Source organism: Balaenoptera musculus, chromosome 20 (genome assembly GCF_009873245.2).
Source record: "Balaenoptera musculus isolate JJ_BM4_2016_0621 chromosome 20, mBalMus1.pri.v3, whole genome shotgun sequence".
Taxonomy (NCBI): domain Eukaryota; kingdom Metazoa; phylum Chordata; class Mammalia; order Artiodactyla; family Balaenopteridae; genus Balaenoptera; species Balaenoptera musculus.
Genome location: NC_045804.1, coordinates 30,897,192 through 30,912,590, shown reverse-complemented (window position 1 = coordinate 30,912,590; position 15,399 = coordinate 30,897,192). Strand labels below are relative to the sequence as shown.

The 15,399-nt window shown below is 35.9% G+C and overlaps 2 protein-coding genes across 3 annotated transcripts in view; one reads left to right on the top strand and one right to left on the bottom strand.

Moving 5' to 3' along the window:
* The window catches only part of STXBP4 (syntaxin binding protein 4), a 190,298-nt gene that overhangs the window by 70,881 nt on the left and 104,018 nt on the right, over positions 1-15,399 (bottom strand). For both annotated transcript variants that reach the window (XM_036835713.1, XM_036835714.1), the window contains 3 exons: positions 6,965-7,141; positions 652-768; positions 112-161 (listed from right to left, as the gene is read on the bottom strand). In XM_036835713.1, coding sequence (XP_036691608.1) covers positions 112-161; positions 652-768; positions 6,965-7,141 — 344 coding nt within the window. The remainder of the gene's footprint in view (positions 1-111; positions 162-651; positions 769-6,964; positions 7,142-15,399) is intronic.
* LOC118886264 (NHP2-like protein 1) lies at positions 9,976-11,122 on the top strand. The gene has a single exon (XM_036835720.1). The coding sequence runs from the start codon at positions 10,062-10,064 to the stop codon at positions 10,446-10,448; it is 387 nt and encodes a 128-aa protein (XP_036691615.1). The 5' UTR covers positions 9,976-10,061; the 3' UTR covers positions 10,449-11,122.

Here is a 15,399-nt window from a genome sequence, read left to right as displayed (position 1 = left end):
ATTGCTTTGACTATCTTAAGACTTTAAGAGATTTTAGTAGTTTAGCACAAGTACCAGATGAAGAATGTAATCAGTGGACATACTCTGCAGAAAGCACTTAAATTTTCTTACCTTAAATTTGACAAAGGAAGAGAATTATCACAAAACACTTCTTGAATAGCCTAGAGACAAACAAGAGAGTGAAGGTGATAATGTAACTTTGATAGCTTTTTAAAATGTTTTTTCTTGCTTAAATAATATTTATAACCCCCTCCACCCATATGATTAAAAAGGTATTTCTTTTATATAGGGAAAAAAATCAATTACATTAACATACAATTCTACTCAGCATTATAATACACAGAGAAACATTTCTTTAGAGGGTAGTTATCAACTAATGTTTACATAGTATCAAAAGTTAAGAAAGTGTTCATTAAAACATAGTATATATTTGGGATCATATTACCCTGTCTCAATTATTTCTCTTAATCTGTAATGTTAGCTGGTCTTTTCATTATCTAAGCAATTTAAAATCTGACTGTAAGTCACCATTGCTGTTTTGAGGCCAGAGAATGTTTCACTAGCCATCAAACACCTTGACATTTACCTGTATGTCAGTTGTCTATACATTTCTTAAAAATGGACATAAAGTGATGTAACAGGAAAATTTACCTCTACAAAATGAAGAAGCTTTTCAGTGGATGCCTCAAAAGTTTTTCGAGCCATTTCCGATTTTCGCAATTGGCAGTCAAGTACTGTGATTCGCTTTCTTAACTCCTGAACACTTTCCTGGACAGAGATAGCAAAAGGAACATATTATACATTTCTTCAATTTTATACTAGTGGCTGTTATTTTCATTTTTTATTAACTAATATCCAACATTACTATATCATTTATTTTCTCTCTTATTGTACATATCTTCTGGTTTTGGGGGGTACTTAACTAATTGCATATTTTTAAAAGTTAAACTGCACGGAATGCTGCAAACTTTTTAAGATAAGCTACAAATAACTTTATATTAAAATATAAAATACATTTTAATTAGTTTATATTATATTCTTATATTAAAATACATTTTAATTAGTTTATGGTGTTTCTTGACAACATGGTTACCAGATGCTGATGGAAACCCCTATTAGTGTGGCACAATCCAACATGCTGAAGATATATATACATATTTAATATAATATGACCCAATGTAAAGCTGAGCTGATGGGGAAGTAAAATAATTCTGGGAAAAGTGAAGGAATTTCATGAAGATAAGCAATAGCAATGCTGAGTGAACCCACTGAAGTTAGAGTACACTGTAGCACAATTTGATCTCAGGGTATTTGCTGATCCTTGGAGGCCTATAGTTTGGGGTTTCATCAGGCACAAATGGCAAACAGGAGAACTTTAATGGGTGAATTAGGGAGAAACAAACCTTTTGATTTTGCCTCTGGTGAATGGTTAAAAAAGTGTCCCCTGAATAATTGCCAACCACAGTCCCCCAACTCATGCAGGTTTCAGGTCAGAATTTATACTACCTGTGTGGCCTGTACATTCATAAGCTGAAAACTTAGTTTAAATTGGTCCCTGGCTGGTAAAAGCAAACAAGAAATTTCTCTAGTGGGTTATTTGATAAACTCAGACATCAAAGAATGCCTACATTTAATGTATCAAAAGAACGTGATCTCAGCAAATAAGCTACTATGGATGAAAAGTCAGCTGAAGGAAACAAATTATAGGATCAAACCTATAGAGATAGCAGCTACTGAAGTGATCAGATACAGAATATAAAGTTATGTTTAATATGTTTTAAAAATTAAGAATTTAAAGCATAATAAAGAAACAAGAAACTATCAAAATAGATCCAGATGACACAAAAAAATCGATACAAAAAGTAAAAATACAGGGAGGGTGGGAGGGAGACGCAGGAGGGAGGGGATATGGGGATATACGTATACGTATAGCTGATTCACTTTGTTATACAGCAGCAACTAACACAACAATGTAAAGCAATTATACTCCAATAAAGATGTTTAAAAAAATAAAAATAAAAAATAAAAATGCAGTAATAATTAGAAACTCAATTTATGCATTTACTATCCAATTAGATACAGATGAAAAGAGAATGGGTGAACTGGAAGACAGAGGTAAAGAAACTTGTCATAATAGAGCATAAAAATAAAAATGGAAAATATGAAGAGACAAAATAACCAGAAGAAGATCTAGCATACATCCAATCTGAATTACATAAGACAGACTAGAAATAATGAAAGAGGAATAGGTCAGGATAAAAGCTTAGGGTTTTTCAGAAATGGCGAAAGACACTGTTCCTCAGATCAGAAACCTCATTCCATGAATTTCAAGCAATATAAATAAAAATAAGTGAACACATGACTGATCATAGTCAAACAGCTGAACACTAAAGATAAAGAGAAAATCATCTATAAAGAAACAACAGATAGCAAACAAATGACAGACTGACATCTGATATCACAACCATGGAATAAAAACACTGAAAGAAATTCAGTGCCAACTTAACAATCTAAATGTAGCAAAAATATATTTCAAGAACAAGAGTCAAAAATGATGTTTCCAGACAAACAAAAATAGAGTTTATTACCAATAGATCCTCACTATTTCTAAAAGATGTACTTCAGGAAAAAAGAGAGTAATTCTAGCAAGGATGTCTGAAATGCAAGGAAGAATGTTGAACAAAGAAAATGATAAACATGGAGGTCTATCTAAATGAAGGTTGACTGCACAAAATAAACTGTAATAGTATCTAATTTATGATGTTAAAAGTCAAGAAAGAACTAAAATACTTAGTTAATAGAAATTAAGCAGAAACAGATGATTGGATTTATGTTTTAAAGTCCTTACAATATTTAGAAGAAGTGGAAAGCCAGTGATTAGTTTTATAATTTAAGTTAAAATAGAATGTTAACATTTCTAATATAATCTTTAAAAATTAGAAACCGAGTGTCTAACTTCTAAACTAGCAGAGTAAAATAAATGAAATGGGAGTAGGGGAACACAGGAGAAGTCTGACCCAATCCAAAAAAGAAAAAAAAAAGGGAGGCAAGAAATGACAAACAACTAGAAAACATGGGACAAATAAAATGCACAAAATAAAAGGGTAGAAATGAAGCCAAGTGCATTTGCGAATAAGAATGTAAATGGAAAGACCTTTCCAATTAAAGATCAAAAATCAGTAAAATGGGGAAAAAAATCCAACTACCAGTTGTTTATCATAGACACAATGAAAATATAAGGACACTGAAAAGTTGAAAGTAAAAGGATGGAAAAAATACATAGGTAAATACCAAAAGAAAGTTGGTATAACTATTTTAATATCAATCAAAAATAAGCATTAAGGGGGGAAGAAGATTGAAGAGTCACAACATTTTCGTAAAAGGATGATAACATAATTCTAAGCTTGTATGCAATTAAAAACATTACTTCAAATATATACAGAAAATTTTAAAAAGTAATCACAAGGGAAATTTTAACCTACTCCCTGACAAAGAAATTAATATGACTAGAGAAGAACTGAACCCCACAATTAATGATCCTGATCTGGTGGACTATATAAAACAACACATCAAATGATTGCAGAATTCTTTTCAAGCTCTCTTTGAATATTTGTATATATTGGTCATACAGTAAGCCATGAAGCAACGATCAATGAATTTTGGAGTTATCTATAGACTAGATTCTCTGGCCACATGCAATTAACCTTTCTGTTCCTCAGTGATGTTTATGAATCAAGACGCAATCATAAATATGTAAATTTCCCCCAAATTATATATTTAATGCATTTTCAGTAAAAATGGCAATCATATTAATTTCTTTTGATGGAATTTATAATCTGAGTCTAAAATACATATAAAAGATCAAAGGGTTTTGTAGCCAACACACTTTTAAAGAAAAAGAACTAGACAGGTTGATCAGATCAAGATTTAGAGTAAAAAAGACTTTTGAATGAGCGGTGCTGGGATAGTTGGTCATTCACTTAGAATAAAAAAGAAAGAATGAAATGAATCCCCACCTTATACAATGACATAAAACCATGACAGAAGGATCAAAGTTTTAAAACTTTTAGAGACAAATATAAAAATATCTTTGGGAATGGAAGGACTTCTGGAAAGACACATGAGAGAAAAGACTGAAAAGTTTGATTACTTGAAAATAACACCTGTTCATTTCACCAGAGGCTGAAAAGGTAAGCTATAAATTCCAGAGAGGATTTTTACAACATAAAATATAAGATAGGTTAGTAACCAGAACATACAAACAATCACTACATATGAATATAAAAAAGACAAATAACCCAATGGAAAAATGGTTAAAAGATATGAAGAAGCATTTCACATAGAAACACAAATCCCTAATAAATGCATAAATAGTAGCTCAACTGACTATCTGGGACAAGGGGCAAAGCCCTGGTTTATTGCATTTGGGGGTGTAAATAACCCCACCATGGCTGATTTCAAGCTAACAACCTGATGTCCTTGAACATGCAGTTAAGAAGAAATGTACACAGTCAGCTCTCATAAACCAGTACCAGCTGGTCCCAGCATATCAGTAGCTCAAAATCATTAGAGAAATTCAAATTAAACCACAATGAGATACACTTATCACACCTAACAGTTTGATAAAAATTAAAAGTAAAAGAAAGCAAGCATCAGCAAGGATTTGGGGTAAACGGTAATTCTCATTCATTACTGTTGGGAGTAAAATTGGTTCAAACACTTTCAAACACAATTAGGCATTGCCTAATTGTAATTAGTAAAGTTGATCATACAATCATCATTCAACCTAGCAATTCCACTCCAAGATATGAACCCAAGAGAACTGTTACACATGTGGAGCAGGATATATGTACAAAACTGTTTTCAGCAACATCGTTCATAATAGAAGAAAACTGAAACAATTGGACTGTCCATCAAATACAGAATGGACAAATATATTGTAGTATATCCATTCAATGGAGTACAAAAAAGCAATGAAAAGACATGAACTAGCTATAAACTTCAAATAGATGAATCACAAAAACAAAATTTTGAGTGAAAAACCAAGTTGGAACAATAAAAGTAGTATATTTCTATTTACATAAAGTTGACAAACAGGCAAAATTAAACAACATATTGTTAAGGGATATATACATAGGTAGTAAAATTATCTAGAAAATGTTTAACACTAAATCCAGGAAAGTGGTTTGTTTACCTATGAGGGCAAGGGAGGGGGATGCAATTGGAAAGGGATATTGTGGGTCTTCGAAGGTACTGGTAAAGTTTTATTTCTTAAGCTGAAGGTGAAAAAAAAAGGGAAATAAGTATATATAGACAAAATATAAGGGAAAACGTGTAAGAAAAATAATATTGTTACAAAAATAATCTGCCTTAAAAATGAATATTTGTATCTGAATCCTGTCATATCTTGGTCAGTGTCTCTTCAAGCAATCTCAAACAATTAAAAAAAAATTTCCTTCTACTTCTCCACTGGTATTGGGTTTGGAAAATGTTAAGATGCTCATGTATAACATCTCCTCTTTGGAAAAAAAGAAGATTATTTTCAGAGACAGGTTAATGGTTTAGTTTAGGATTTTGTTAAGAGGAATGGCATGAGGCACCATTATGCTAAAAAAGAGAAGAACTGAATTAATTATATTACTACACGACTTAGGACAAAAATGTTTCTCAGCTAGGAGCTGGAAGAAAGAATAGCAAATAACTTATGCTTTAAAAAGAAAGAATAAATTCATGTGAACTCCTTGAGTGTTATATTATTTAAAAAGAAAGTATTTTTAAAGACTTGATTATCCCTCCAAAAGTAAATCAAGTTATTATTAAAAAAAAAGTACTTTTAGTATTTTGAAAATTCCCAAAATATTTTCAGAATCATGTTAAAGTTACTCACATGAAATAAGCACATATCTCTGATTTCAGAATGTAAACACTGGGTCAAGAATAATAAATACATGTAATATTCCTAAGTATTTCTGCTGTCTCAAGTAATGTTTTCCCCTTGGCCTTGTGGTATTATCAAAGGGTGACAGGAATGTCAACCTTCTTTTGGAATTGGTTTAAATGGACAGATGTGAGAAATATATTAGTGATTCTTAAGAGCTAACCAAAGAAAATTTCAGATTTTCTTCTGTATTTTGCTTTTCTAAAACTGGTTTCATTTCTACTTGGTATATTTAAAGTATTTAACTCTTTTATGTTTAAATAAATACACATAAATTTTTCAAATTTGTTTCATGTTCTCTTGAAAGATGACTGTATTAGAGAGATATAAACACTTACTATGGTTATAAATGAACTCTATGAAGTTATAAAATATCTATTTCAATTTATTTAATTTTCTACCTTACTTCAGTGAAATAAAAATGTCTGTTACAGTTTTTGAAGACCATTCAATGAATACAGTATGTTTAAAAAAAATCACATAATGAAAAAATTCACATTAAAAAAAGTTCCCATTGCCTTCTGAAAAGCATTCAGTATTTCGCTATTGAAATTGGAGTCTGCTAAATTCAAACTCAAGTTTCTTTCTATTAATTATCTTGGGCCTTGGGCAAAAAATTCTTTAACTTTCACACTTCCTTGAGTGCTCTAATCAAAGAGCAAACCCCATCCCTAGACTCTCCTCCTCCCATCCCCACAGGACAAATTAGCAAGTTTAGGAAAAAGGAGGAAACCAATGTAATCAATTAAATGTTAAATAGTTCCAGGACGTAGTGCCTGAGCTGTACAATGTTGACCGATGACCCGAATAAATTTGGGCACACACTTTTCCATCCCAAAGCTATCTGGATAAACGGAGGCTCATAACCTTCACATTACCCCCATCATAACACATCATCCTATCACTGAATTATAGAAGACAAACACTGACCTAGTTTAGAAGTGCAGATGAAAAGAAAATGAAAACAGGATACATGACAACGGCAAGGAAACCATGGTAACTAGAAGAGAGAACTGTTTTGCTTACTTTATTTTGGTCAGAATAATCAGCAAGCTGAGCCTTCAGCTCTGTAATCTCGGCCTCTAACAGACGGATCACTTCTTCATAATCCATTTCCATTCCGTGTGCCTGTCTCTGTGCAGCTTCGGCAAGATGAAGCCGACTTCGCAGGGCTCTTGTTTCTTCGACCACAGCTTTGGCTTCCTAAAGATTTCAAAAAATAATGTCATTGAAAAAAAAAACATGTAAAAACAATTCAGTGGTTTAAACAAAATATTTTCCTCCTTCTGGAAGTTCTAATTCTAAAAGTGAATCAATACACGTATGTTTCTCACATCTCAATTTGAAAATTAATATTCACATTATTTTATTATACAGAGTAGCTGCCTGACCTTATTTTTCCCTTCTTGATTTCTTAGAAAACTTTCAGTATGGAATCTCCAACTTCACACATCTAGCATAGAATTTTGAAAATAAGACAAGCAAAAGAGAATTGAAAGTGGAAAATAGAAGACTAAGAATTAGCTCAAAAGATAAAAAGAGTAGGCTTCTACAAAAGTCAAGCAGGTGGTAGGCTCATGTTCTAGGAAGGCTCTTGCAGCTTCATCAGATACTGCTGAGAGATTTATAGTGTTGAGGGCTTCTCCGTGGTCCAAGCCCCAGGAGCCAAAGCTTATTCCTAGACATCAGTCTAACTGCTACTTCTCCATTTTGATTTAAGCCAAAAGGTAGAATTCAGTAGCAAAATATACAGCTATTTCTATGGGATGCAATGTTCACGATACATTTATTAACCACATGTTACGTCTCAGGTAATTCATGCGTCTTCTCCCATTTAACATTTAGAACAACACTGAGGGAAAGGCATTATTAAAAACCATTTTATACATAATCAAACAGAGGCTCAGAGAGGTTACATATCCTATCCAAGGACACACACTAGTGCCAGAATTTAAACCCAGGTTTACCTGACTCCAACGTTAATGCTCTTTTCACCATTTTATTCCACCGCTAGATGACAAACAAAAACAAAAACAAAACAAAACTATATAATAGCTACATTCTCTACCTTAGGAAGAGGACGGTGTGGGCAGAACCACTTGCTCTCTCAAAAATGTGTGGTGCTGGGTCAATAACAGTCCCCCAGGACACCAATATAATTTAATATGGCACTTGTTATAATGTAAACCGCTTCTTTTTCTTTACTTGATGCAGAAATCTCTTTTCTCTGCAATGGAACTTTCTGCTACAATTGCCATGGCTAATATTCAACTGTGGCTATTTTAATTTTCTGGGAGCTATTATAGGACACTTGCTTTTGTTTGAGCCTAAGGGAGGGTTAGAAGTATTTTTATTATAGGACATATTTTTAAGGGTCAATTTTTCATTCATACATTCAATAACTATTAAGTATTTATTATGTGTCAGTTTCTGTTTCAGGTACTGAGGACAGAGCACCTAACAAAATAGACAAAAAGTCCTCCTTTTGTCCCCCAGAATTTACAATCTATTGAAAGTTTGGGAAGATAGACAGCAAATTAGGGATAATCAATGAAGATCTCATTGAGAAGACATTTAATTAGAGAACGGTAGGAAGGATGGAGCCATGAAAGTTTCCCAAGGAGGAACTTTCAGGGCAGAGAGAACAATTTGTGCAAAGGTCCTGAGACAGGATTGTGCCTTGCATCTTCAGAGAACAGCAAGGAAGCCAGTGTGGCAGAAGCAGACAGTAGTAGGGGACAGGAAGAAGGGAATATGAGGGCAAAGTGGTCACAGGAGTTTGGGCAGGGACGGTGTTGGCATGGAGTTGCAGATCTCAAGAGGCTTTGGAGGCCACTGAGAAGACTTTAGTTTTACTCAGGGTGAGAGGGGAAGTGACTGGAGAGTTCTGAGCAGAGAAGTGGTATGATTTGACTTAAATTTTATGTGGGTTACTTTCACTGCTGTGTTGAGAGCAGACAACTCTTCACAGGAGTAGGCAAGGGTGGAATAGGGAGAAGAGGAATGGGATAGGCAAGCTACAGTTACTTTAGCTTGGACAGGGTGACAGTGGTGGAGATGGTGTGAAGTGGTGAGATTCTAAATGTAGTCGGAGGGCTTCCCTGGTGGCACAGTGGTTAAGAATCCTCCTGCCAATGCAGGGGACATGGGTTCGAGCCCTGGTCCGGGAAGATCCCACATGCTGCGGAGTAGCTAAGCCCATGCGCCACAACTACAAGCCTGCGCACTAGAGCCCGCAAGCCACAACTACTGAGCCCATGTGCCACAACTACTGAAGCCTGCGTGCCTAGAGCCCGTGCTCTGCAACAAGAGAATCCACCGCAATGAGAAGCCCACGCACCACAACGAAGAGTAGCCCCCGCTCACCTCAACTAAAGAAAACCCGCACGCAGCAATGAAGACCCAATGCAGCCAAAAACACATAAATAAATAAATAAATTTATAAAAATAAAAAAAATAAATGTAGCTTGAAAATAGAGCTAACAGGAGAGTTCTTCATCATTAACAACTTTTACTTAGCACTTACTGCATCCAGACAATCATGTTATGTGATAAAAAATACAAAGGGGGTAAAAGACACTTTCCCTTTTTTGGCTCAGCTTAGAACAGAAGGTATGACTTAGATAAGTGGAGGAAGAGAGTAGGACATGTTAGACACACGAACAATGTGAACAAAGGAAGAGGGACAAGAAGGAATCTGAATGCGGTGGGTTTGAGAAATGACTAACTTTGAAATAGATCAACTTTGACTGGAGTAGATGCTTCCTCTAGGGGCACAATGGATAAAAAAGATTGGGGAGAGGGAGGGAAAGGGCTGGGCTCTGGTAGAAATGGCGTGATAGGCAAAGGTGCTTGGATCTGGGGAAGGCTTGAAACCTTCTGAGCAGAAATTGATATGAGAACACAGTGGTTTAGAAAGCTAGATCTGGCAGCAGCTGCAGGATGGAGACATGGCCAGCCAACTGCCTATTGTACCCTTGACTCAAATAACTTTGCTTCCTTATTTTTAAAAGTAATTGTCTTGATTTCCACTTCTACCCTGCGACTTGCCTCATCGGTGCGGGCTGCAGCTCTGACGTCGCCTGTGCTTCTTGAAGAGTGACGATACCACGGAACCGGAGCCATGACTGAGGCTGATGTAAATCCGAAGGCCTACCCTCTTGCAGATGCCCACCTCACCAAGAAACTATTGGACCTCGGTCAGCAGTCATGTAACTACAAGCAGCTTCGAAAAGGAGCCAATGAGGCCACCAAAACCCTCAACAGAGGCATCTCTGAGTTCATTGTGATGGCTGCAGACGCCGAGCCCCTGGAGATCATCCTGCACCTCCCACTGCTGTGTGAGGACAAGAATGTGCCCTACGTGTTTGTGCGCTCCAAGCAGGCCCTGGGGCGAGCCTGTGGGGTCTCCAGGCCTGTCATCGCCTGTTCTGTCACCATCAAAGAAGGCTCACAACTGAAGCAGCAGATCCAATCCATCCAACAGTCCATTGAAAGGCTCTTAGTCTAAACAGGTGGCCTCTGCCACACTCCCTGCTGCTAACTCCTACCCCAGGGGTTATGTATCGTTTGTCTGTTAGCATATAGTATTTCCAGCTACCTTCTATTGTTATAAAATATTGTAGTGCTTAATTTGGTTTTTGTATTTTTGTATTGTTTTTGTATTGTTTTTGTCTTGTTTTTAGGTTGTCATCTCCTCCCCAGCCTCTCCTGTAATCTCCACTTCCACTCTCTCTCTGCCATCTTTTCCTCCCTTTTGGAAAATGCATGCCCAGAACAGGTGGAAGCAGGGTGGTTGACACCATTCAAAGGCAGGGAAGAGCCAAGGTAGAGATTTGGCTCCAGCTTTCAGGTGCCAACTTCCTACTGTGCGGGGCATGATGGAAGTAAACACTGTCCACTTTGTATCCCTTGTGCCCAGCATACAGGATTGTGTTTGAATAATCAAGGGGTTTCCTTTGCTCTCTAGGGCATTATGTATCATTTGGGGAGGAAGCATGTATTCTGTGAGGTTGTTGGGTGTATGTCCCAAGAGTCAGTTTCTGATGTACCCCTGCTGTTTGCTTTTGGTAATATATTTCCCCCCAACTCCCACCTATGCCTCTGAGGGTGGCAGGGCAGCAACATACCAAAGAGATATGCTGCAAAATTCCAGAGGCGCCTTGGTGAGTGAGACATGGGACAGTTGACCTAGGTCTTGAAGGTGTGGCAAGAGGTTCTGGAATGGAGGATTCTGGGCCAGTCATGGAGAACTGGGAGCTACAGCAGAGATGATGGAATTCAAGGGAACATCCTTGCTTTGGTGAATGGAGATTTCTTCAGTAGACACTTGGTACCAGCTCTGAGAGCCCTTACCCCTGCATATTTCCTGCCGTGATGTGGGTCAGATGCATGTATTCTCTGTCACAGCAGAAGGACAGTGCTAATGTGTCATTCTTGTGCGCATCCTAATAAAGAACACATATATTCGTAAAAAAAAAAAAAAAAAAAGTAATTGTCTTGTAATAAAAGGTACTTTTAGAAAGAAATATCTAAGGAAATAAAAGGACATTTACCTAACTACCACATCAGTCAGTTCAGCCCAGGTGATCAAGGATCACCAGTGTCAGAGCAGGATCAACTTCACATTAGACTGTGCATACAGGAGGTAACGTAGTATGTGTTGACAGAGCTCTAGATGTTTTACATGGATCAACTCAGATAATCCACCTAATGCTGTGAGAGGTATGTCTATTATTATCCTCATTTAATAGATAGGAAACTGAAACGTTAAGGAACTTGCTCAGAATCGCAAACTTAATAAGTGGCTGAGCTGGGATTTGAACCCAGGCAGTATAGTTACAAAGTTCGTGTTCTTGGCTACCAACTACAGAAAATGTTAAAAAACAAAATCACTTGTAGATGACAATATCATCAGTGCCCAGCCCTCCATGAGCTTTTAGGATGTGGCCATTACAATAAACTCAAACACATTCGAGGCTGCTACACTGTTTCTCATTTTCCATTCACTCAGGCTAGGAAGAAAAATATGGCTACTGAAGAGAAAGCGAGGGACAGAGAATTCTCCATAGCTGCAATAAAGAATAACTAATTTGGTGATTTGTCTCCTTCACACTCGCTTCATGCAGTTTTTATTCCTCTATAAAAACAGCACTTTTATTTTTGTTCAAAGAATACTAGTTAATTAAAAGAAGAATCTGGATGGAATTTATACAGCCATTATAGTGCACTGATGGCAATACGGTGTGAAAGGCAGTTGGGTGGTAAAAGATGCAGAGGTTTTGATGCTGAATAAATTCATGTTATTTCTTTTGTAAATGTATAACTGTCAGGTTGGTAAATGTGACCCCTTAGCAAAGTTCTAGCCCAATTCCCACCGAACGGCTGTTTAAAAGATTAGTGCATTGAAATGACGGCTCTTAAAGGAAGCAGTAAAGAGAAGATAGCAGCAGTGTGCCGTATTTAGCAATACAGGATCACATAAATCCATTTTTTCTTTTCCTCCTGGGCTGTCTTCTAATAACTGTAAAGCCTCCTATGTCAGTAACAACTGAGCCAGAATTTTCCCAGTACCTTACCATGAGCCTGAAATCCCATCAGGGTAAATGCGGCAGCCAGTTCACTGATTTACTTTGTATTAGGTACACATTAATTCATTTTAGAAAGTTAGAAAATAAGAGAAACTAAGATGTAATAGTAAGTAGAAAAATCAACATAAGCATTATGCTTTTTAATACTAAGCAGTACAAACAAATGCACTAGAAGGGAATCCTGAATTATGAAGGCAAATCTCTGACTTAACTTTCTTTCAGTGACACTGAGGAAATGCCTTCAACTCACACTGTCTTATTGTAAACTCAGGATTTTCCACCTCACAATTTCACAATGAAACTTCAGGGAAGATCAGACCACATTCTTCTTTGAAAATATAGTTCAAACAAATGAAAATCTTTGTAGGCTACAAGTACTTTGAAGTTAGCTATGTGATTGTGTTGAAACAAAGGGCAGTATAAACTCAAAGGGGAGCATAAGCTCAGACGAAAGACAATATATTATCTGTTTTTCCACATATAGCACTTTTTCCCCCTTAAGGCACTAACATGATATTGAATAAAAAATATGGGCGTTTGATGAGATATACCTCAGAATCTTAGATATGTGATTTTTTTCGTTTTCTGGTTCTGTAATTCTCCAAGACTCTGTTCATTTGTACAATGGTAAATAACAGCACCTACTTTATAAGATCAAAACAACACTCACAATAGGGTTAAAGAAACCACTACAGTTCTTGGTACAGTTTTTTTCCTGTTCATCTTTACTGCTTTTGAAATATATTCATAATCACCAATGTGATTAAAGGGCTAGACTACATCAAATGATTGAAGGCTTTCCTGAGGCACTGAAATAGTTGTTCGGAAATATAACGTGTACATGTCTTTTTTTAATGTTAGCAACAATTATGTAAAGCCTTTCCTTCTCAAGTTGTGAGTTTTTAACGGCTCCCTAAAGTAGAAGGAAAAAGCACTAACTGCAGTTGCTCATTTGTAATTAGGTAGCACATCCACATCACTAAACTTAGAAGTTCTGTAATTTTTAAGCTAATCAGTAAATCTTTCAAAATGTCAATGGTTGACAGGAGAAAAAGGAGACTGCAAAGAGATATATGTTTTAGTGTAATGTAACTTACACTACCAAGCCCAAAAGAATACTTCTCTTATCAGCTTCCTACATCCACTCATTGGAAAACCCTTCTTGGTCTTGGTCCCATTACAGCTTGTGAAAAAGATTAAGGGTTACTGCAGGAAGAGGGCTGTTGAAGAAAAGCGTTTAAAAGCAAGTTATATCTAGTTTCCTTAACTTATGTGTCAAATTTATTAAAATATGTTTAATATTCCTCTCAATGGATGATCACAAAGTAATTTGCTAGATGTTCACAAAATGAACCTACAACTCATCCCTTAACCATGATGCACTTGGGGGAGAAAATGAATTCACAGAACTTTATATATGTCTCTGATATGTGCTCTCTCCTTTCCCTTTCTTTATGCCTTCTCCGTGCATACAGCCATCCCACTACTCCACCTCCATACCTAACCAGTTATTAAGCACCTGTGAAGTCTTCATTGATGATGTATTTGTACCATTCCTTAATATCCATTCTTACCATCATGCTATTGTTCATGTCTTTAACACCTCAAACTTAGGTACTATGAAAATCACATAAATAATCACTCTGCCTACTGTGTTCTTCACTATAATGTATTCTGCATACTTATGAAGGATCAATTTTCCTGAAATATTGCTTAGGTAACAAACCTAAGGTAACTAGATAAAATGTTGCTTAGGTAAGTACAGGGTACATGATAAATATATCCTCAACCTCCATACTTCAAGGTTCTCCACTATTTGTTCCAAATCAACCTTTCCAGTTTTAGCACATTTGACTCTCTTACAGGATTACCATATCCAAGTACATTCACTTACCAAATTTCCCAGACTAAACTCTCCCACCTCCAAGACGCTTTTGAGCACATTATTCCTTCCACTAGGTGAATGCACTTTTCCTCTTTTTTCTTCATCCAGTTCTCATCTATCCTTCAAAATCTACTTCAGATTTTACCTCCTCTAATCTTTCCAAATCAATTAAGCTTACAATGATTTCCCCTCCTTTTATTCTTAATAATATCTGTTGTCTTTAATTAATCACATACTACTTAATATCTCCTATGGCTATGTTGAACTGTCATTAAAATAGTATTTTACTCCCAAACTTTCTAATGTCAAAAGGTCTTGACTGCCCAAATTAGAACACAAGCTGTCTGAGAGTAAAACCCTATCTGATATTAACAGGTGCTCCATTCAACAGAAATATGAGATATAACTGAGTGGACAAACAGTGAAAATGACTATTTTGTTTTTCATATATAATAATTGCCTTAGAGAACTTTATTAGGTAAGAAGTTTTCACAGGAAGGTTTCAATTTTATGGGAATATTTGAGAACTGTATTTCATTTAAATAATTACAGTAAGAACCATAAGCCATGCTATGAAAAATACCACGTAATGAAAAGCAAATCATTTCATTACACTCTCTTTATATATAAACAAAATCCTTTTATAGTATTTAGCAAGTAAATGAGATTACATCTAAACCATGTGGAATGAAGACTACCAAGGTCGAAAAAGGACAGATAGCTACCTTTATTTGTGTTTGACAATTTTATTTCTTGCTTTTTCGTTAAATAGATTTAAAAATTTAAAGATTTAAAAATTATGCATGCTAGTTTATATTTCTCTAAAATTTACAATTTTCCACCATAAGTTAATATAATAAATACATGCTCCCAAGGACTATATAATCTTGAAAGTCCTTTCCAATCCCACCTATATCCCTGATTCTGTGATTTGTGTGGTGACACACCTTTGTAAAGTAAAAATGATAGATATTTGTCAATCCAAG